The sequence below is a fragment of the Vanessa tameamea genome, chromosome 4 (genome assembly GCF_037043105.1).
Source record: "Vanessa tameamea isolate UH-Manoa-2023 chromosome 4, ilVanTame1 primary haplotype, whole genome shotgun sequence".
Classification (NCBI taxonomy): Eukaryota; Metazoa; Arthropoda; class Insecta; order Lepidoptera; family Nymphalidae; genus Vanessa; species Vanessa tameamea.
In genome coordinates this window covers 9,541,084-9,567,261 of record NC_087312.1, presented here as the reverse complement: position 1 = coordinate 9,567,261, position 26,178 = coordinate 9,541,084, and the positions used below count along the sequence as shown (strand labels likewise).

The 26,178-nt window shown below is 32.1% G+C and overlaps 1 protein-coding gene across 1 annotated transcript in view; it reads left to right on the top strand.

Annotated features, from left to right (window-relative positions):
• LOC113403956 (T-box protein H15-like) overlaps window positions 1–19,010 on the top strand; it is a 63,770-nt gene extending 44,760 nt beyond the window's left edge. The window contains exons 5-6 of the mRNA XM_026644634.2: window positions 12,520–12,755; window positions 18,127–19,010. Of these exons, the coding sequence (XP_026500419.1) occupies window positions 12,520–12,755; window positions 18,127–18,442 (552 nt within the window). The 3' untranslated portion in view covers window positions 18,443–19,010. The remainder of the gene's footprint in view (window positions 1–12,519; window positions 12,756–18,126) is intronic.
• The last annotated feature ends 7,168 nt before the right edge of the window (window positions 19,011–26,178 follow it).

Here is a 26,178-nt window from a genome sequence, read left to right as displayed (position 1 = left end):
TCGTCTTGTGATTTTAAAAGTAATCTTGTAAATTTAGTATGATCGTTTGTAATAAAAAATTTCCATATTCAGTGAAAATATATTGTTGAAGTTGGTTGGGTAGCGACGGTGATTTTTTTTATTTTATGTACTTATACAATAAATAACATTTGTATGACGGCGTATAATTTTATTATTGTTTAAATATGAAGTTTAAGAGGAAGTATGGATACTCTAAGAGATGTCGCGGACACACATTAGTAATGTATAATTTTTTCTTAAGTTTAAACTTGACTGTTTGTTTTGCAAGATTATTAAATTTATGATCAACCCACTTGTCGCCTTTGTCGGTACAAACACTAAAAAACAATTTTTATTATAATTTGAATAAACATCTTACGTAACTAGTCACTACGTAATTATATGTTAAGAAATAAATCAATCAGGACTGACGATAATTGTCTACCATAACATCGTTTCCATGTGAGTACATCCGTGAAAATTGTATACGTAACAGCTAAAAAGAATGGGTGACGTTTAATGAAACTTTTTTTAGACCATTTACACAATAAATACATTAATAATAATTATCTCCAAAGCAGCTGCCGTTAGACGTCGATGCTATGAAATGGAATGCGGTCTAATGGTAAAAGTAAGGAACTGGTAGTTCCATGTATTGTATGCAAATACACGTTCGTTCTGAGCGTGGAGAAGTGAGCTCATTTAGCAGAGTTATGAGGCTCGACTGTCGTTATGACGCGATGCCAATGATAGGAACTCGCGTATTAATCAAACCTTGTAATGATACCCTTTGAGATGCTGGTCATAACGCGAGTGGACCGGCCTCGCGGGGGGCGTCCGCAGCGACAACGCATTTCTCACTTCAATTTGTAGCCGTATTTGTTTTTTCTCTCGTACTATTTTATGTCAAATGAAGTTTTAGGGTCCTGTTACGAGTATTTATACGACACTTTATAAAATAAAAACCTTAAAATAAAAGCAACTCATGTTTCGTATTTTAAATTTTATAAATATGTTTTTTTTAATATTAATTCTACAATAATTCCATGATAAAATATAACACGGAACCCAGTACTAGTTGGCGTCCGAGCGTGCCAGTAACCGATTATTATTTAATACACTTCTCCTTTTTCATTCCGAGGTGACGTTTATCGTAGCTCCCCGGGTGACGGCCGACGCGACGTGCTCCTCTAGTATGCGTATGGCGATTTACCGCTTTTTCACTCGACTGCCCGTGTCACTCTCTTTACGAGCAAACATTTTATTTGAATATATTTTATTGCTACCTATGTTTTATGATGAACGCGCACCGTTCGGATGCCTTTTTATTTTTCTTAGCCTTTAAATGTATTTCAACGTTTAAAGTTTAATTAAGTAGCGTCGATTACTTACGCTGGATGCATTTGTAAATTGATTTTTTTGACGGATAAAGCGTTAAAGGGCCGTTTGATAATTCTTACTTTTTTTTTCGCTGTGTAATTCGGTAAAATGTGCACGTCCTGTTTCTCAATTATCTTTAGTAAGACTTAAGATAATGTCATATAAAATTAACCCTCGTTAACTTTTATCATTTTAATAACAAAAGCTACCGGATTTGAGCGTAACTTGGCATTTGGAAATGGTTTAGTAATGAGCTAATAAGAAATTTAAAATGTCTTGTCGTCGCTTCGATTGATGATTTATTTTTGTAATAAATTAAATATCATAAAACATATTTACATGATAGTGACTGAGTGAAGTAAAAGTGAATTACCAGCTTGTAAATATAGTACGCCTTGGTAAATGACATCTTAAGGAGATATATTGGAGATTATTACACCACGCAGCTCTACTTCGGGTTTGTAGGAGAGCGTATCGCAAAAAATATAATAAACATACAGATGTTCTAATATATTTTAACACATTAAGCATTTGAAAACTTAGAGGTGTTTATCTAGATTTTAATTTACGACCTCCAGCTAAGATCCATGTTATCGACTTTAAGTATAAAATGATTATCAGCAATATTGCATAAATAGTCGTAAAAAACATTATAAATGAATGTTACTGATAAAAATTCAAATGTTTACAAATATTTTAGTAACATAAAATGTATATTGTATATATTTATAAGCAAACTAGATAAAGGCCAATAAATCTTTAATTTAATTTAATTTACATAAACGAGAACATTTTACGTGAAAGTCATTAAGACTTAAAATGACGAACAATATAGAATAGTTCTAGTATTACGTGTTATGTATGTATTATATATTTTTACTAGCAACCCATCTGGATTGCGGTCAAGTAAAATTAACGTATAACCCTTTGCCCATAAACAAATATAATAATTGAATCAGTATAGAGCGATCTATGCGCCTGTACCGTCCTTCACCTTTCGGTACAAAATACACTAGTTATTTTGTACCGAAAGGTGCCGTGGTTTTTCGTCCTTTGTTGCATTGCGTTTGTTAACATTATTTTGTTAATTTAAATGCGGAAATTTTTATTACGTTATATAATTTATGATATGAAAATATTATAAGATTTTCATGTATCTGTTATGGTTTTAGATGGCGGCCGGATTGACTGTTTTGCTTTCGACTAATAAGCTATATCCAGTAAGAATATTACTAAAATATATAACTACAATAATAAATTACATTTGTCCTAAAACTATGAACGATCATAATCTGATTGTTTTGTATCAATCGGTTCAGTTATAATATACGTATTTATAGATTGACACTATAAAAATTATTACCAAATATATGTTCTATGTGTGTAAAGTTATTTATTTTTGCTCAATGTCATTTTTTATTTAAATTATTTTATATAACTATTAACAATTTTTAATATTTATTACATTTATTATTATAAAATATTTAATAAATATTTAAATCCAAAAGAGATCGTATATAGCCTTAACATATTCAAAACTCGTAAGATGCTTCAATAGCACAATGGTTTACGGACCGTCTAGTGATGTAAAATGTCGCAGGTTAGATCCACTCCACTCTTAGCACAGCTACGTTGGAGGCGTATTAGTATTAGGATATGGTATCAGGAATATTAGTAATACCTAAAAATGGAGCAATGCTACTATTTTTTTTTTATCTCTTAGTATAGCTTTTGTTGTTCTGACAAGTCACACCCCGATTTCAACAAATTGATGTTCAATGTTTGATTACCTAAGTTAGTGTCGTCTAAAATCAGACGAAAAACCGTTAATTAAATTTCGAAACACACAAATTGGCTTTTTGTTATACCAGTCCTAGGAGAGATAGGTTTGCAATTTGACTACAACAAATACGATCTAGGTGTTACTATTATTTTAAAGTGAAAGCTGTATTAGTCAATACAATTTTATAGTCTAGGGGACATACATAAACAGCCGACAGCTTTGCTAGTTTCATAAATAAAATTATAATATCTTGAAATTGATGCAGTCTTGAAGTATACAAATTATATAGATTTATACTTTTAAATCTACTGTTTATTGTTCGTGTAATAAAATTTATGCAGATATACGTATAATAATTATGAATCAAATTTAATAAAACAATATTTATTTCAATTATAAACCCAAGCTATTTAGTAATAATTTAAATATCGTCTTTTTACGTTGCGTGTAAGATTATTACAACCAAAAGGTTGTTTACTTAAAATTAATAGATTATGTTTATTAAGCAGTCGGATTTATCATAATATGTCATAATATTATTCATGAATATTTATGAGAAAGGTGAACGGGGATCACATAATAAAATCGTGAATGGGTCGTCTCCGAGATATTGGTTGTACATATGTGTACAACCAATATCTCGGTATCAATTTCGAATTGTGATTCGAAACGATTTAATACAATAAAGATACTAATTAGTATTTATTTCTAAAAGTCATGAAAGTTTTGTATATTTTTAATAATAAAGTTTTACTATAAATTAACAAAAAAAAAAAACAAAACCTCCTTTGAACTTTAACATATGTTTTTTTCAATTAAGTTTGATTTTATCACTATTTTGAACCATATTATTTGAACCATCTATTTTATGTTTAACATAGGGTTGATTAAAAGAGAATGCAAAGGTGGATTATAATTTTGCTTAATCCGTGCGAGTAAATAATTGTCCGTAATAACCTTTCGTAATCGATGTTGTATTAAAACAAGTAAGTAGTTAAATGTGGGTGTATTTTTATGTTGTAATTTATCTTAAATATTTTACGACTGCTTTTGATGGATATATAATGAATATGCTTCTGTCACGATGAGGGTTATATTTTAGATCGAGCTTTTGTACAGCGTTTCAATTTGTAATGTAATTATTTTCATAACAAATACCATAATGGCATGTCGGTGTATGTCATAGCCATAGTATGCAATAGCCAAATAAAAAAATAAAAAGTTTTGGAGTGTCACGTATTATACTTACAACTATTGCAATAGTTTTCAAATAGGTTTTACAAGCGTTTTAACGCGACGACTTTCGCTAATATAATCTAATTGCTCCTTTTTCATCCAAATCTTTACAAAGAAATAATACGATGATATACCAACTTCCATGGATATCCGTCGAATGGTGTCGGGGACTCCTAATCTCAGAAATATAAACGAATTAATTTTCATATATAAGAATGAAATGAGTGTCAGTAGTGTGAAAGTTTTACCTTTAGTCTAAATAGAATTAATACTCACATAATCAAGCAAAGTTGCTTAAAATATGCAATACTCGGAAGAATCACTACTAATATTATTGTGGTGAATTCTGCGGTTTGTAGAAGCCGTATTATATATAAAAAAAACGAAACCGAATTTGAATTTAATAGTTTATACTTACTGTTAAACGCGGATTTGTTACTGTTGTGTATTTATTTCTTTTAAAATGGAGCCTGCTGATTATTCTCTGGTCCATTATACTCTTCTAAGTAAAATATTACATTCTGTTGATCGGACAAAACCAAAAAAAGAAAAATGTTATCAAGCCTTATATTGCCGAAGGACTATTCCGTTTATAGTTTTTATGTATCTTGAAATTTATGAATGCAATATCAATAAAAAATATTCTTAAATAGTAAGTAGGTAGGGTCAACAGCGGTGTTTTAGAGCCCGTCGTACGTCACAGGGATAACTTTCACGCTTACCTAACACAGCTTCGCGTAAACACTAGCACGTAAACCGAACTTTCTTTTCAAAGGTTAAACATAAATACAATGATTGAAGCAACAATAGAGATTCCACAACCAAACAAAAGTAAAACGAATGCTACGATTACTTTTCCTTTACAGATACAAACGTCTTTTAAAAACTCGATGCTGCTCAAAACTTCCTATTTTACTTCACTTACGGTTTCCGTATATTAATATATATGAGAGATTTTTTTTTCAAACTAAATGTCTATCAATGAACAAGAGTTATTTTATTGAAAAACTCAACAACTGTTACCGTCAGAGGCATCAATCCCGCGACTTAGAGGTGAAGGTCAATGTATTGTTACGAATTATATTACAATAACATTATTGTAAAATAAGTAAAAACCACCTTGACATTATACGTCAATTAACTCGTCACGTTAATAAAAAATAAATATAATATAAACACATTAAAATCTAGACAACTTAATAACGTTAAAATGAAATATTAACACAATTTTATATCGGACCAGTTTTATTTATAACCCGGATGAAATCACTAATGAGTTTAAAAGCACAATGTGTTGAAAATCTTAAATAAATTTAGTCCCAGACTTAAGCGTTTAGTCTAAATATTTAATATTGTGAAAACACTTGACTCAAATAAATAATTAATCATAAGCAGCTGTACTGTGCAGTCACATAAATTAAATATGAATGGGTACCTACATATGTGGATAACTTCAAAGATTAATTATTATTTATACAACGAAATTGTAAACTATTGAAAATATATGATTGTTACTGGTATTAGTGTTGTATATTTAATATATTGTAACTAATTGTGTCGGAACTATAAGTGTTGTAGACACAACTAAAGTTGACTCAAAAAAACCTTAAATTAGGTAAAACCTACTTATTTTTCAAAGCTAGAACACAATATAAAAGTAATTAACATTATTGAACATTTTGGTAAATTTTAAGTAGAAAGCTAGTTTTAAATATATGTAACATATTTTCTGTATTTTGCCATGTTGCGATTCAAGCCTAATAAAAAGATCGAGAAATCCGCTACTTTAAAGCATCATTTTTCATCGCTTACCGCTGATGTTGACTTAACCTCAATGATGTTATCGGACAATCGCGCACAATATTAAGTAATAAATTGATGCCAATGAGAATTTTATACGTAATGTGGCATGTACCACCTACGTGAAAGAAAGTAAAAGTGTATTATATCGATAAAAGATATTTATCGTTAATATTTGATAATAATGACTATTAATCATTTCGACAAATTAATGATAATTTTGAAGAGTGAGTGAATACTTCTAAAAATAATTTACTGTTATAATATACATATACATTTTTAATTTCAGTGTCAATGTTGTTTTGGTTGGTGGTCAAAAATATGATCTTTCATTTAGTCGATTTTTTTCTATGGTAATCTAGTTGTAGTTATTATGACTACTTAAATAGTTCAGATTCTCACTTCGATTTTTAAAATTTACCTCCCACGTTACTAGTAATGCCTTTTTCAATTATTTGCCTAATGTAACAAGTACAGTTTTTTTTTTTTTTTAACGGACAAATGTCGTAATTTATAGGTCTGCCATTGATTTCACTTACAATATATATTTGCATGATTTTATATACTTAAATCCGTGTATAGCCAACATAAAACCGTACAGATCATTTTAAAGTAATAAAATGTCAATAATATATTGGAACGGATTTAAGAGCGCGATTGTGCACGCCCACGCCAACACCACGTCGAATCTGTTGACATCTTGTATTGAATGGACACACCATGTTTGCATAAATATATCCATTATTTTTATTGGGTAAATGACAGTTTGAATAACATTACTTTTTTATAAATATATATGCTGTGCTTATTAATATTTTCATAATTAAATATCAATATTTGTTTTTGTAACCACTTAATCATTATTTTTGATAATTATATTATAATTAGGATTTTGTAAAGTTAACCTCGTTCTCTATCATTAATCTTTACATTACACACATACGTCAAAATTGAAAGTACCAAGGTTAATACGCTATGAAAATGTAAAAAGTAATAGATTTCAGTAGTTAATTTAATTTTTACCTATGGCCTACGTACTATAAAACCATAATGTATAGATACACGATACCATAATAGGTATTCTGTATAATATAATCCTGACTGACGATTCCCAAAACTGTAATTTAGATATATTTTTCATATTCAAGTTAATAAAGTTTTTTTTAAATTTGTTATCATTTTGAAGATTTATAATTTACCCCTTCGTTTGCAAATTATTTAATATTTATTTTGATACTTTCTCAAACACAAATCTTATCTTATCTACATAAGTATTTTGTCAGTGTTTGTATGTCTATGGAAATAAAAAAAATGGATTTTTTTGTTAGAAAATTGAATATCAGATTAAATGATAACACGGCAGGTTCGCATCGCCGCCGGTGCGCGGTAGGTAGGTACAAATGGGGTAATTTGTCGTCGTGGTGGTGCGGAGGCGAAAATCCGTCGTAATCCGCGGCCTCGCGCGCTAATCGAAATATCGACGCGCGGCTTATTGACGGCTCGGGCCCGGTCGTGCCCGGTCGAATCGTTTATGCATTCCATATTCAAAAGATACAGATAACGTAAATGGATTTCACAAATTATTTGAAATTGACGGTTATTTTTAAAGGAATAAGGAGAGCATGAAATTGGTTTGAAAAAATATATTTATCTTTCTTATATGAGTCTATATTTATTCTATGATAATATCATTTTTTTTTTATTGTTTAATAGTTATTACAAGAACTATTGTCCCGTTTAAGAGTATGTATAGAAAAATAATTAATTCGGCATTATTTATGTTCGAAAAAAGGCCGTGTTTTGCATACAATATCACGGTTTAAATGATACAAGTAAATATGGTAGAATAGGGAAAATCAATAAGTAATCGTTTGTTTGATTTACGAATACGAAATTACAAATATAATAACATTTTTCATCTTTTAAATTAAGGGACCAAATAATTTGCCATATTACATTAAGACGTGCTGCCTGCTCGACGGTCTGGAGCGATGTGTCCCCCTCCGTACGCCATACCGCTCCTCCCCACGGCCCTCCCAACGCCCCCCACCGCAATTATAGCACTGCGGTTACCGCTACGCCATACATTACTTTATTCTCAAAGTATTAGAGTTTACTGTCTTTTGATATGCTTAGTATAAGAAAGGGCGTCCGCACATCCCTTTAACAGTGTCGTCGCCTACGTAGGTACGTAATACTATTATAATGCTCTATCAAAACGTATGTCTATAATGCAGTAATGAGTGTTCACTCTACTTGAAATAATACTCAACGATTATAGAAGATTTATATATACGTATCCACGTAACTGATACTTATGTTATATATACCTACATTAACGTAGGAAAGGTTCATTAACCTTTTATGTTATGGTATGTGTTTGTATTTTCTAGTGTGTATTTTTCAATTGTTATGAGTTATTGTCATTTTTAAAAAGTAACTTTAGATGTAACTATGTAGGTACTTAAGTTAACTACAATTAGGCAAAGATGCGATAAGATAATTTAGAGGAGATATTTTTGGTATGGATTTAGTTGGGTGGTACCTACAGACTTTACAGATAAGTTGGCAGAATAAACAGTAAGTAGTTATAGGCACTTGTTTCTGTATTTATACCTATAGGTACTACTTATGTTTTACAGCCTCGTTGATCTAGTGGCTACATTATAAATTGCTAGATATAATCAATCTTTTTAAACCTTTATTTAATATTTTAAACTAAGACGTAATCTTTATGAAAATAGCTAAACTATATGTTGTCACTAAACTAAACGTAAGTCCAGATATCCGTTAAAGCCACGTTAATAACACGGCTGTAAGCCTACCAAGATTTTTTTCATGATCCACAGGTCACTTGGGTCATAGGTACATAACCATGTAATATCTAATACTTGATGTGAAAATATAAATAATCACGGTGTCAAATTAACACATAAATAAATTTAAAAAAAGAACTTTAGATAAGCAAAAAAGCGCCCAATCATTATGATTAATAAAGCTGAATTATAATCAAAGTTATGAACGAACCTCTACGTCTTCGACATAAACCTAGTATTTTTAACATTTTACCATTAGGTACCATGTTCATTCTACATACAATAACATAATTAAATACATAAGAAAACAAACCATCGCATTGGATTTCATTGCTTAGAATTAATCGGATCGGATTAATGCTCTGAATTAAACCTTCACCTTTGCTAAATTAAAAACAAAGCAATAATCCAAACTCTAGGTATCTTATGGAAAAATCTTGTGAATAAAATATACGTTAAATTATTATAAAAATTAAACAAGAAGATAATATATTTATAACAGCATAGAATATCAAGAGTTACTTTGAATAAAATAACATTATTGGCGAAAAACTTCAATAAAAAATACATAAGTCTACTATTATATATTAAATGATGATCATTTAATATATAAATTGGTATATGCATTTAATATATAAATATTAAATGATGAGGAAGGTATCTCAAGGATATGGAGATATTGAGAATGAGAATTGTTTTGGTTTCAAAATGTTCATATATTGCTCCCCACAGGGACAATGTTCAAGCAATGGTTATATTATATGGGTGCATGGTTATTATACAGACTGAGGCATTTGGCAATATAGAGACTTGACTTTTGATTTTTGTCACACCAAAAGTAGTGATCGTATTTGTCACAAAAGCATTGCTTTCATTTGTACGATATATTTTTTTATTTTTATTGACCAAATAACCAAGGTTTAACAATGAATAGCCTACCAGAGCCTTAAAGAGTTGTACATTTTGGTTCTATTGTTCAATTTAATTAAACGAATATTAATATTATTAATACGGCATCAAACACCCAATTGTCAAATTAATATAATAAGAAAAGCTTTTCATCGTCAGTGGCGCCTAAATATTAATTTTAAATAAGATATATTATTCTAAATTATAATACATTGAATTTTTCAAACGTTCTTTTATCCCAAGTGACCCACGCTGAGTCTGGCTGGCACCATTTTTAGGTATTTTTTAACTGAACAGCTGTTTAAACAAACTAAATTTAGTAACTGTATAACTAATTTAAGACCTGAAATTGTAATAACAATAGGTATAACACACCGATATACTTGTTACTTAAATTAAATAGTTATATAAACAACACTTCATTCTTCTTCTTCGATTCCCCATTTATAAATGTAAGTGGCGATGCGATTTGCGAACAGTTTGCTAATGATTAATTAGATATGTCAATTGCAAAAACGAAAGTGTAGAAACAGTCATGCAAAGGCAATTAATTTTTAATAAACTGTCAATGTAATGAAGGCTATGCGCCATATTAATGCATTTAAATTGAAACTAGATAGCTAATCTCGGAATAATTTCATCAAATTGAGAGTTACATTGGTGGTAGGGCTTTGTGTAAGCCCGTTTGGGTTAGTCCCACCCACTCATCATATATTCGAACCTAAAGCAGCAATACTTAGTATTTTTGTACATGGGACATAACATCTTAGATCCCTAGGTTGGTGGCGTATTGGTATATGCATGTAAGGCGTAAAACTTCTTATGTCATCAATGTCTTTAGGCAATGGTGACCACTTACCTGGTGGCCCATTTGCTTGTCTGCCTATCAAATAAATAAAAATATATTATATTGACATATGGTATCGATCCAATATCTTTGTTTCAACAAATTTATTTTAGAATATTATGACAACTACTACCTACATGTACCTATTTGACATGAGAAAAGATTTTCAAGTATCATTAAGGAATATAAATTATTTAAGTTTACCCAGGGCCGGACCGTGAGTTTCGAGGGCCCTCGGCTTATACTACTTAGGGGCCTCACTTAAGACACATCTGAACGTATACTTGAATTAAATTATTTGAAGGGGTTTGATTAATTGCAGAATTCGCAGGGCTGCAAACCATACGAACTGTTTAATTTAATAAAATGATGGATTCTTTCGCATTATCGTCTATTTTTGACTTTGACTTGATTTAGCTGGGCCTAGAATCCATGGGGCCCTGGGCTGAAGCCCAAAAAGCCATACGGTAGATCCGGCCCTGAGTTTACCTGTGTGATATTGTAATTAAACTAATTTGTAACAATTTTTTCATGGCTCATGTAGTTTTTATTTAGTTACCCAATATGTATTTTGTGAATTGTGCAATATAAATAAATACCTACAAAAACATCCTTTTTAAATTGCTTACTACGGTCGAAGACGGCAAATATTTGTTCTGATCTGTGTTGATAAATGAATTTAAATACTGAATTTAGCGATTATTCATTTAAACACAGGTGTGGAAATTAAAGGTTCTATAATGACACGAGCCACGCCCGTTTCGCTTTGATGACGGCGTCTATAAATTAATATTAGCTTTTTCATTCCTACATACCTATACCACAGGTGGTAATTTTTTACCATTAGTTTATTTTTAAAATATCTCGAATCCCAAGCCGACTTTACCTACTACTCAGTTATCTGTTCGTCTTGTGAATGTAAATAATATATATAATTTATAAGGAGGCATATTTTTAATTAACGAAAAAAAAAAAACTCATAAGAACACAGTCAAATGATTTAATCGACAAATCCATGCTACGTTTATCTAAAGACTTACAACGTAAAATAATTTGAGTACAGAAAGAAACGGAAGTACAGAAATAATTAGGAAATCCCCCGTAACATTGTAACATAGATAACATTATTAATAACGCAAACGGATCCACAATGAATCGGCTCTCTTGAAAAACGCAATTATGTAATAAAAGTAAGTAGGCAGTCAAATTAATTAACGAACGTTAATTATACCATCAGCGGCGAGTGTCGGCTATCGCGCGTCACATCGCCCAATTAATTACAATGAAGCGATGAGAAATCACCAACACTATCATTAAGTAGATAAAGTTAATTAATTTAACAAGAAAATAGCATCTTCATCTGTTTTGGGAAGGCAGCGGGCAAGTGTACCTCAAACATCGACACTATGTTACATAGAAAAAAAATATATTGATTTTACAATAAATTTTAAAAATATAACACATTTTTCATGAAAATGTCCACACTCGTGAGAAACAGAAAACACGTCTATAATTTTTTTCTTGATTGTTTTACTAGGTAATTACAAATAAAACTATTGATGTTATGTAAATATCAAAATATTGATGCTTACGGCAAATGGTATTCGTTATCCTATCCTATCTTGTAACATTATATGTAAGTAAACGGCATACCTACATTGCATAAATGTTTTCGATAAGACTCATTTGAGTATATTGATATATTTTTTGAATCCCATTTTTACAAATACATTTTTCTTCCTTTACAGATAGTCCTGAACTCCATGCATCGATACCAGCCGAGGATACACCTCGTGAAGGTGCGTGAAGGAGGTGGCCTCATCACCGATTTATCAAGAGAACAGCATAGAACTTTCGTATTCCCGGAGACTGTATTCACTGCGGTCACAGCCTACCAAAACCAACTGATCACCAAACTGAAGATAGATTCGAATCCTTTCGCGAAAGGTTTTCGAGATTCGTCTAGACTTACTGATTTTGACAGGTAAGAATTTTTATAGTAGTTTTAAGTTACAAATAATTGTTCTTAAATATTTTGTCTTCTGATTTTTAAGATATAATAAGAACACGGGCACTATCTTAAATATTTTTTTAAGAACATCTGTATATAAAGTCTTTGAGTAAGTTATTTTTAGACATGTACAATCTGCTATTAAGGTAATTACGAAAGCGATTTTTTGCTAAAATTAGCACCTATTACTCAGAGCAACGCAAGAATGACGGACGTGGCCACGTGTTAGTGTACAGCCGACTGTTAGCCGATTGCGGCGCTGCAGGCGAGTTTGATAAATTGGCAGGTTATTAGCAACAGTTGAAAGGCATTAGGTCGACCGCCCTGCAATTTGAGCGGCGGCTTTTATGAATAAAAGATTAAAAACTCGCCTCATCTGATTGCAGCTGATACTATGTTCAATTCCGATTGGAGTGCCCGTTGTTATCCCCTATCAGCTTAATCGACTCGCAAAATAAGATTATGGCTATAAAATATTTCAGAATTTATGGTGAATCTGATGTTGCTCTGATTTAAAAGTTTTGTATTTCAAGGCGATTTTATTTCTTGTACCTATGTACATAGTATTATTTAGTAAACTTCGTTAAAGCTATAGCTAGTCATTATTTATATTGAAATTTTCCATGACATTAAATATTAGTAATAAATCTAGGGCACGACTTGTGACTACTTTCGATAGCGACATATTTTACTGAATAATATTACGTCTGATCATTAGCAAAGTACAAATATGACTGATCATTCGCTATTTACGCGTCGTTAGATCATTTATCTCATGACAAGAAATATTTTAAACAAATTTATCGATTGCAAACATTGGTTAAGTCTGTGACAAGTAATTGATAATGTTACGATAATTTATAATTATAATGTTTACATAATGTACAACCTTTAAACTTGCTGTGCGTGCTGCAATCAGTGTTGAGAGTACGAAAAAGGTTATAATAAAAATCCAGAAAAACATTTAATATAATATGTCTTAAAATACAAAGAGCTAAGACATGAAAAAAAATTTAAAGAATAAGTAAGAAATAAGTAAGAAAGTTTTACTTTATTAAAATTCAATGCCGTTTTAAAAGGTGTAAAAGTATTCTTCCTAATTAAGGTTCTACAGACGTCCATTAACCGATGGCGACAATATTTACACCCATAAATACGGGTTATGAATGCGATTTTAAAACGCTCCGTATAATTCTGATTTCCACTCATTACTTTTAAGTTGAGCCGTCCGGTGCGAGGCGAGAATTTGCCGGAGGCCGTAATCGCAGGCGTTCCCATGAGGGGTACTACCTTTGTTTCTCATTTCGCACTCGACTCGCGTCGATTTCGTAGTCGTGTGTAACAAATGTAGATGATTTCGAGTTTACACGTTCGAGGATGTGCGGTTACGAGATGTGGGCGGGTGCGGCGTGTGGAAACAGCGCACGTCAACAGCGCGCGAGCCGGCGGCGTCGGCGCGCGTAATCACAGGGCTCGCTCCTCATTATGCCCTAAACGACAAATTAAAGCGCATTTCTATTATCTGCCCATCGTCGGTGTGATGCACGGACCGGTTCCACGGCATAACGTGCTCAAAACGATTCGTGTTCAACAGTCGCGAAATGTGCAAAAACGTTTTATAAATTTAAACCTACCTACATTTCAATAGTAAGTGTTACTAAATGTCTACATACTCGTATATATGTGGTAGGCTGATACTCTTTCGATATAAAAGATTTCTTTTTAATTTATTGATATTCATTACGAAAAAAAAATATCATCAACAAATTGAAATGTCAGATAAATTTTAAAGCAATTCGTTGGTTGATCTGAGTTGAAATGAGGAGTAGTTTATTGAACCTATTAGTAATGTAATCTCGGGCGCGTCACTGTGTGCTACTGATTCGTATTAATTGATACAGCGCGATGATAGTTCTCTCGTGATTGACGGCTAATTCGAGATGCTATCTATGCATTACCGAGCTTCCTCCGCCCGCTACCGTTCTTACATCTAAGTGGAAGATAATTAAAAGAAATAAGTATTTATTAATTTTTTATATGAATTAGTTATGATTGGAATTTAATGGTGCGAAGATTGCATATCAAGTTAGTTATCAATATCCATATACTATTAAATAGATTCGATTGACTTTTTTTCACTGACGTATAATAAGGAAAAGTTTTTACTATTAGAATATTTTAAATAATTCAGTACAGTTGAATAAAGAGTTTATTTAATTATTTTTGTGTCTAAGTGTACTAGGTCCGAGTAGGTATATTTATTACTCAGCTGGCTTCTGTAGGCTCGAGAGCGAATATTATAGCCTCGTAATTCAGTCCAAGTCCGCTCGATCCCATCGCATAGTGAATGCCCCAGCAGAACTGTCATTATATGAATTATTTTGACGCTATTTCTAAACGATTCCTCGAAGAAAATAATATTCAGTGACTCGGAAAATCTCGATTACAGCAATAATTTTAAATTTCGAATTTAAAATTTTATTGTATTGGACCATTCATTAAAATATTACTCAATAAAAAAAAAAATTAAAAAACTTACGCAATTTTACTTCTGTCACGTGTGAGTTCAGAGAAAATATACATCTCTTGTTACATTCTATAAAATTAAATATAAAATTACTTCAATTAAATTTGAGGTAATAAAATGACATTTATAAAATTAATATTTTAATTTATAAAATTTAATAAGACGTTATAAAAATAAATTTCGGCCAGAAATCAATTTACCCTTATATTATCAACCATTAAACAATATAACACGGAGAAAAATGACGTCATTTAAGACTAAACGAACTCAGCCTTAATGACTTCCTCTGCTAACGTCCGAAATTGAGCTGAGAATAAGTATGATAAATTGGCATAGTGTGGGAATATTATTTTCAGGTATTCATTAACAAAACGCCCTCCTAATCAGAGTTAGTTTTTGGTGGTCATTTGGCTGGTCATTTAGATTAACACTCAAAAAGATTTTAAAGCCTTATTTTTTTCTAATTATCATTACGCAGCAAATATACGAAATAGTTATAGTTGTCTGCATTCGAAACGAAATGATTATTAAATTAATTTTATTACCTTATGGTAATGATGTCAACGCCTTAATGTTTAGCATTAATTAACTATTTAGTATATATATAAATATAAGTACCTACTTAGGTATGTACTTATTTAAAATATTATCTGTGTAACAGTATTTAAATCGTATATAATCTACATTCGTAGATAATGTCGAAATATCGAGCTCCACCAAATAAAAATAAAAACCATGGTAAATATCCCGTTTTAAATACTGTTAGTAATAAAAATAACCATGTTAATTTAAAATCTTATCTGTGTAAATTAAAAAGTATTTGATATCGATAAAGAAATTGTCATTTTCACCACTTAAGTCTATTACTAATTTACTATTGATTAATAAATCGTTGATAAGATTGCGATAATTAGAACTAATAGAGCCGTTCATCTAGAAAACTATCGATGTTATCGCTAAGTGACATATCATTAGGCTTAATAGAGAGGTAGGCCCAACGTAAGAATGAATTATGCATACGTGTTAAAATAATTTATATTTTTGTTAGATGTTTTGTGTTTATCGTAAAATCCGACTTGGCGTCGATACCTGCAGTCCATACCTACGTAGCCTCTTATAGCGCCGCCCTGTAATTTGCCGGCGAGAGTTGGCTATTACCGCTGATACCGAGATCATAATAAATACCCCATTAACGCCCCCATAGCACCCGAAACGACATAACATAATATCCTCACACTCAGCTTAGAATTATAATAAGTATAGTGTAGGCATTATACTTATCACTGAATTCAAATTGACATTATTGAAATAATTATATAAAAGAGTACAAAAAAAAACCTATTAAATTATAGAATATACCTCCATGTCAAGTCAAAGCATAAATATATTTGACATATTTTTTTGAGATTTTGCGTTAGACCAACCAAATGTGGTATTAATATTTTACCTCGGTAGGCAAAACATCGGTTTGTTATATATAAAATACACGTGATAGTTGAGATAAACTAACTATTATTTTCCAACGAAATAAAAACTCACAGCGTGATTTATTAACTTGAAAAATAATAAAAAGTCAATGAAGAGAAAATGATGATCGAATAAATCAAAATATTATAATAACTTAACAGAAACTTAACACTCTATAATACGTTTTAATATCAAGGTCTATTAGGGGATATTACTGTGACGTGTGAGAAGATGCGTGAGATGATACGAGGCAGCTATAACATTAACACCCGCCATTATCCTTTCTGTACGAATTAACGTTTCTAATAAAAAATGTATATTTCGGTTATCATTTGTGAGCACTACCTGTTTTAATACCGAGAGCCGGCGCCTGCGGCTTCGCCGGTGATAGATTAAATTCGACACGGCATCTCGTGATGTCATGCCAATTTTGAGCCCCATCTTGAGTCAGCTACATCGTCACGCTCATTTACCACTCAGTTCATATCTCAAAACGCACAGGCCGTTAATAACACCATTCGAGATAGTATCTGAGGCGCGTTCGCGTGGAATAACCTGTTCCATTCTTATTGAGCGGGCGTGATCTGTTACGAGCTCGTTAGAATAGTTTTGCTGAGCAGAAATAGCGTGCTAGCGGGAAACACGGTGGTGGCGACAGCCTCCTGGAATCTATAAAGAACATCACGCACTAAAAGGCTCGGGACGTGCCCGCCTCGTTAACTCAGCATTCGGAAATATATTTCAACGAAGTACTAACTGTTTAGTAAACGTTGAATGAGTTTTCTCACGATTGCATAACAAACCCATCGTTAAATTATAACCTATCGTCGATATGTTCGACACGTATTTATTTCTCATGTTAACAGTTTTAAGACGGAATATGTTAATTACATCGAAGCGAAATTAAAGTAACGAAAGAATGTAACGATGTGACACGACGGATATCAGGACTGCGGTGTTATATTTATAAGTTAAGTTCGCGAGTATAATAACGTTTTATGAGATTCGAAAACACGTGGCCCGGCGGTGGCCGCTGCATTCTGCGAACTCAATTTTATAGACCATGGCCCGCTGAAAGCTAACGAACAGACGAATGCGCTAAACGCAATGTTCTTAGAATTCGCAGCGTTCTAGTTGAATATACTAACATAATATGATACATGTTGAAATCTGAATGAAATATGAATTGTGTAACCTGTATATGAAATTAATGTTCTCATTTTCATTTAAATTAAATGTTCAATAATTTATACTTAATAATAATGTCGGTTGGCCTCTAAAACTAATAAGTAAAAAAATACTGATTTAAAATGTGCGGTCATTAAAATATATATTTTCTTTAATCTTCAGAGATCCGATGGAGTTAATGCTTATGGAACAACAGTTGCTACGATCTCCTCTACGACTTTATTCCGGAGCAACAGACGCAAGCGAAGAAGCAGAGAAACGAGCAGCTTGGGCGAGGACTCCACCTGCCTTGCAGTTGCTCGCGCTCGGAGGTCGAGCTTGGCCATCAGCCTGGCCTCAGCCAATCGCACTACCGCCGGACCTTTGGCTGCAGAAACCTCCGGCGCCTTTGCGTTACTGTCCTTACCCTCCTCCCACGCATCCCTCTGCGCCTCCCTCGCGTTCGGAACACGCACCGTCACCGAGACATCCTATGTAAAGTATTGTGACAAAAACTTGATCCAAAGTGCTGTGAAAACGTTCGATAACCGTTAAGACTTGTGGACGTTATTATGAGTCTAAAAGGTACCTATTTAATATAAGGTAATTGTGTAATTGAATATTATCTATAGATATACATTAGTAATTTGAAGGTTCCTACCCGAATAATAATTTTAACTGTATAGATAGAAAAATTTAGAAAACAGTTACCTGCGTGTATAATTTTCTAAATCATTTAAGTCTCAGTCTCAAAAAGTTTTTATTAATACCTTAATTTTAAAAAATGTACAGAAAACGATTTAAAAAGAAACGTTGTAAAAATAGTAACCAAAGAATTCGTAATTGAATTGTACTAGTAACCACAATAATTCATATTTATTTAAGTTTGGTAAAAAGTAACTAAAGATTAATCTATTATATATAAAATAGTGTCTATTACATAACAATAACTGATTTTAAGCTTAGACATTCCTATTTGCATTGACTTTTTAATTTTACTAATATTTAAAATAAACATTAAGAGCAGATCGTTTAAAGACATATTATACAGAGTCCATTTAACTTAAAACATTTTTTAAGATATCAGTTTACATTACAGTGATAATGATTTTGTTTCGATGTATTTTTTTGGGAAAACAGTGATATAAAATATATAATAGATGTGTGTACATTTTAGGTTATTTATTTATATTATTCCATGTAAAATATAAGCCGAACAGATATTATATTTGAAATATTTCATAAGTTAAGTATGTGACTTAGTTTAAAAAAATAAATGACACGTGTAAAAATGTCGGTTGTCTAATTTGTGTTCGTTTCTTTTCTACAAATACATGACAACGACATCACACCATTCAGCCATGTCCTTAGCTCAAAGTAATATAAATTTGTCAAAGTAATATAAAAGTGACATATTAAAAAAAAAGAACTAATTTTCCATTGTATGTTGTATTCATTAAATAAATATTAGTTGGAAATTAAGTTATAATATTAAAAAAAAAATTAAATAAAGACCTTTAACACCTAATATAAACTTATGGAATATTTAGTATAATTGTAAAGTCTACAATTTAATGTATTTAATAAAACTTGTATGTATTGTATAGTGGTTGATTAAATTATTTTTGTAGTTTAAGCACTGTAAATAAAGGGTCACGTAGTTGTTTGTAATGGATAAGAGATTTTGGAAAAAGTAATTTGTAGAGGAAATAATTATGCGTATACTGCTCGCACCAACTTCAAATTCCTCTTTTGTTACGAAAATATTTACTAAATTATTAATCTTATTGCAACATATATTGAATAATATTAGGAAATGATATAAAAAAATCCCACAATTGATATTTTAATATTGAGATTGAGAGGAGGAGGGGAGTAAATTGAGACTTCAATAACTAACATAACACAATTTCCCCCACAAAGTGTTTCAAAGCAATGTGAAAAGTAATAATTTTAGCAGTGGTGTTCATTTCATTTTATCTATTAAATCTAATATTTTTCATCATATTGTGTCATTAAACTACTAACACTATAATTCAGGACAAAAATAGCCAAACAGTAATGTTATTTAGGTATTTAATAGTCAATAAAATGTGAGCAAAAAAAATATCCGCAATTATTTTGTATCCTATTGATATTGAGTTCTAAACTGTAAACAAAAATATTTAAAATATGTATTTTTTATGATGTGAGCAGTTCGCTAACGTAGTGACACATATCAGGGTACAGCCCTAAGTGTTAATAAATTAAACAAATGAAACGATTGTTTTATTTTAATCCAAGTGCCCTTATAACTAAGCAACTAGTAAGTATTTATTTTATTATATTATACGCAACACTCGTACCGTGCAACTTTGAAGGCGCATCCTTATGGTATCATTCATGGTTCTAGGGTTGCCCGCTGTAATATATTGATTTCTGTTTATTCAATTAATAATTGATTTTTATAATAAATTATTGATGAATAAACGTCATATTTTCATAAATATAACTAGTATGCGAAAATAGATTCTCTAGTATGGTTGATCTAGAATCGTGATTCGAATTTCGATTTTACCTAATTCATTCAGTATTATGTACAATTACAGAGCAAATACTTACAAATAATAATATCATAACCATATAAAGTGATCTAAGCTGTCGTAAAAAGTATTTATTCAAACAATTGTTGGTTTTACAAAATTTTTTTTCTGTTTGAATAACAAACCAGTATTTGTTTATAGTTGCAAACAATGTTTTCCATGCTTGATTAGTCGAATGAAGTTGCCTAATATGATGACCACAGATATACATCGTGGTGCCTTTTAAGATATAACTACTAAGTCTGTGCTGTTCTATATTATAAGATAAATATATGAACGTCAATAATAACGATTAACACAGATAATAAATATTTATTTTATTTTCAATTGCATTTATTGTAACTATTCCAAGCTTGTCTATCTATATATGAAACAGTATATAGTAAGGCATTGCTTTTAAAGCAGTTTGATATTCGGTAGAAAATTAAAATGAAAAAACCTATTTGTTAAATATAAAATTGTATGTACAAAATAATACATACATAGATATATATTTATGTTCACATTGGATGCAGTCCGTGGGTTTAAAACAAAATTCGTACTAACGATGAATTTATAAAATAATTATAAAAATCAAGTAAATAATATATGCACACAAGAATATTGGTCTAAAACAATAATAAGAAATATAACACCAAAAATATCCTAAGATTACAAATTTCCCTCGATATTAATAAACCTTGAAATTGATGAAGCTAATTCTGCTTACTCGCATTATTTCAAATTGAGTTATTTGTTGAATAAACTATAGGTAATATATTATATAACTTATTTTTATTAGATAGGGTAAAATTTGATAAATATTAAAATGATCCTTGATGTTTTTATTCATATCTTTAATAGTGATGTAATATTTGATGCAACATATAGTTAATCTCAAATAATTTAAAAAATAATGGTAGATTAGTGTATTACTAGATTTTAATGTAAAAACATATTAATAAGGAATAATTAAGAACAAAATTTCAACTTCGGGTACAATGTTAACAATAATTGGAGAATTTTTAGAAAAACATATGAAGTAGGTACTTTAATTTAGTTAGGAAATATTCTGTTTCTTTGTGGCGTAGACTACAAATAATAACCTCATCATTTTTATTTCTGTCTTTATTAAGTGTCATTAGGCATTATTAAGCGTATATATCGATGATGATCGGCCTTCCGTCCATACGGTAATTGCCGGCGATGTAGCGGCCTACAAATTGAAAGCGGCCGCGGCCCGAGGCGCGTATTGATGGATCTCCTGCCATCGAGAAATTATAGCCGGCCCTTGCGACAGCTTCGCAAATTGTGCGTATAATGCTAGTAAATAATATATCATCCGCTATAAATTCGTATGCAGCTAGGATTTAAGTGCATAAGTGTTGCTTTCACGCGTGCACAACACGTGTTCGTCACAGAGCACTTGTAGGGCGACCATCGCGAGTTATCATGATTCTGTCATGTCTAAAATTTAACACGTGTATAATTCATGCAAACATTATAGTTTCATATCCCTTTGTCCGGGAAATAGTGTATTAAAGAAAGGAATGAATGCGTTTTGTGCCAGCGCCAAGCGACGCATAAATTAGCGCGAGCGTATTTCGCAGACACCGACTGATTGACTCCTTTCATTACCGTCGTGTATTGTTCGGTTCGAGAGAAAAATTACATACCCTTTTGGAATCACAACACATATCATAATTATGGACTATTGTGGCGTTGTCGAAGTTAATTTCTCGCGAACGAGAGCTCTCCTCGCGCGAGGGAATTTCAAAATATCTCAGTGTTTATGGACCAAACGTGATTTCATAATGGTTTGCACTGATTAGTTTTCAAGAGGCATACTAGTTTGAAGAAAGGTTGCAGAAATTAAATGTCCCGTCTGAAAGGCCCATGGAAAGATATTGTACAGAGAGTTTTGCACTTCGACTCGTAATAAAATATTTTTAAATTGCATCTATGAAGTAGGGGAACAGATCTCATTATTGATAATGTGTAGTCGAAGTCTAGCGGCGGTTTAGAGGATAGCTTTTGTTTCGTTTGCGAGTTGGATATCGGAGAGCATAACTATTTCTTGGCTTTAATTGCAGTAATTTGTAGAGATCTTATGGCGGTATTGTTCCTGGCGCCATGCATTATATTGACGCATCAGATAATCAGTGATTAAGGGCAATAGAAACCTCGGTTCAATGTGCGATTTTTGATCAGCGATACCCTTTACGAACCGCGATCAAAGTTCGATCTCACGACGATTATTTAAATAAACAAAATATTAACTTCATAACAAATATTAATACTTCACTACAGTAACCTCTAATTTATTTTGAAAATAAACTATGAAGTTTATTTAAAATGAAATACACAATGTTAGTATAATGAAACATAGAAACCGATTTCTTTTCAATAGGAACGTAATCGTGAGCAATTTCGTGAGGTCCAATCACTGTAAGGTATGAGAGTGATGGAAATTGTACTAGGATCGACGTAAAGGTGATACGATTCCCGTTAAGCACCGATTTTCATTCGGTACCGTACAACGGAACAGTCTAGATGTCTATGTCGCGTATCGACGCGACGGACAAGCCGGTTGTCCGTGGCAAACGTTTTTCTAAGCCAATGTTGCAATTGTAACGGTGTCCGTCTGTCGGGCACGTCCGGCGTCAGCTGCCAGCTCTAGCGCGATAGACAAGTAAATAGAGGAGGCTAATCGTCGCGTCGAAGGGAAACGACGAATTACTACGTCACTGAGCGCCCAACAATTGCTTTGTGACGCTTAGAGGACTGATGCGACGTACCCAACACCTGTGTGAACTTTGCACAAAATCAATTGCAATGTTTTTTTCACGATTCTAATTATTCTAATCCGACTATAATATGTATTGGTACTAGTAACTAATAAAGTCTATGTATTCATAGGACTAGATCAACGGGAACCTTGCCTCATTATAGGCAATTAAGTTCAAGTGTTTCCCGATTCTAATATATCGTAATTTTATATCAATTCTCCTGCATAAATTATATGGCATTTGTGGAGTTTAATAATTTGTAATTAATTCCCCACAAATTGTGACTATCTCGATGAGTTATTGTAAGATGACGACTAACATGTATATCCGAAACTCATACTTCTATTATTAAATCCTTTTAATCAGTCATACTTTGTAACCCTCACGACCGTGACCGTTTAAAATGCTGATCGATGAAATATTCAAGTTGATAAATGACAAGTAGGTAGATACATTACATTCATTAAGCGTCATTCTCAAGATAACATTAAAGTTATCTAATGTATCGGTTAGACATATCGTAGCTGTTAGACTGTCTAGAATCGATCAGAACTTAACGACGGCACCTATCTGCGCTGCGAGTCACGACGAACGCAAATAATCGCGCCATTTCGCGCTACTTCGCACCGACTGCTCTGTCAATCAGCGCTAACCACACACAATTATAGACCTCAGACTTGTAGACACCTATCCTTGAGTACGAGTCTAGTGTACGGAATCTATGTTAAGTGTTGGTTTCTACAATTTTCTAAAGGCATATTGCTGTATAATTTAAATGAGTATACATTCTATGTATGTATTTATGTACAAGTCTGCTTTTAATTGCTAATGATACACTTTCGTTGGATATTTTAGATCAATATAACGATGTCGAGGAATATTTCGTTACAATTACTATAATATATGATTTATTTATAAGTTACAAAACTCGAAACAGGAAGATTTTTAAAAAAATTGTTATGTCCGCGTTTCTTTCAACATTTATAGCTTTTTAATTGCAATGAAAACCGTATAACGTGGTCGAGTGAGTCCGCCAGTCGACTGTGACTGCGTGAGACTGGACCTCGTAAATAATCACAAGCCGTCATGCTATTTGTGTATCTGTGTCTATTGGAAAAAAATGTCAACAAATTTTAATGTGGCATTAAATTTTTAATTTTATGTTTAAACAATAACGGAGCGGTAATTGATATATCTTTATTAATAACGATAAATGATTAAATCTATTATTTTAATAACTATAAAACCTAATTTTTTTTTTAAACAGCATAACTCAACTAACATAGCTATAGACCATACCGTAGTTCCACGCTTGCCAAACTATTCTAGAATCACACCGAGATATGATCCCTCAGGTGCGCCAAAACTCCTCCCCCTTGTTTATTGCTTATTAGTGGGAACACGGCGGTACGTTTGAAACGCTCTTTGTTCTCGCCGACAAATACTATCTCCCCTCCCCTCCCTTCACCGATCCGGTCACGACGCCTGCGCAAGCGCCGCGACTCATAAATTCCAGATATTTGACGTTAGCTCGCACCTAAAGATGATATCGATGTAACCACAATGATATCGAAGGAAGGAAGTACGACGGCATCATAAATTGTGATAATATTCATATATACTGTAGGCATTGTATATTACATTTACATGTATTTACAAGTAATACATAAGATTAATTATAAAAATCGCGCTATCCGACTTTGTTAAGCATAACATTGTATTTCGAAACAAAACAAAAAATAAAGCCTCATAAAAATTATATAAATAAAAAATAATTTAACGATTTTTTGGAACAGCTAAACTAGCTATACTAGTTGCACTCGAAAGAAAATAATACATGTTAATTACAATGCAATGCAAAAACTTGCTAAATAAATACATACAATGCTGTTGGAAATAATTACTATAAAATATACAAAAAAATGATTTGACTTTGATCTTCAACTAATGTATTAAAGGAGGTTATATAGATCATATACTTTTCTACATCAACATCGCCCATATTCTAAGAAAAGATCGATATCGGAGATAATTCAATAGTAAATGCATTAGGCACATGCGAGAACCGAAGCGTGGGTGAAACATTCCCCGAATAACTTTCTAACAAGAGAATGACAACGTTTGATGGAGGCCGTCTCGAAGCTATTACGATACGACGGGGCCTATCATCGTCGAAAACGGCTGCATCATGCAAATTACTGATGCGATACACATCGAGATAGGACCCACACGAAAATCTACTAACGCGGAAAAAACGCGGCGAACGATATTACCGAGCTATAACTCCGAACAGAGAAAGATGAGGCTCATCTTCCGCGTCGTTATCATTGACTCTTAAGTCTTTTGTCGATATCATACAAAATGAAGCCTTACGTAGAAAACATTAAGATTGTATTCTGTTCGTTTTTTATTGATATTGTGATGTTTGACAGTGTGCAAGTGCAAGTGATGCGGTAGATAGTGGCTGGGCGCGGCGCTCGCTAATGGGAGTGATAAGATCGCGCGACCACGCCTCGGCCGCAGCTCGAAGCAGCTCGATAACAGGCAAGCGGTCCTGGACCACGTCGCATTTTTAACGCTGGTGACAGCAAATATTAGTTACAGATCTGTAAACACGATTTAAAAACAAATGAATGACAAACAATGAAAAATTAAACGGCAAGAACAAAAGGTAGAGTCGAATACAGTCGCGTGAAATATTGAAATTGATAATAAATTTTACTATTTAATGACGACTTTGTGATGTATGCCAAAAAAAATTTTTTTTTTTTTAAGACGGAACTTGTTTATCGCACAGAACAATACTGATCGATTTTAAATGACGTTAAATTATTATCGATACTAAGTAACGTTACAATTCGAATTGAAACTTACAAAAAATATTA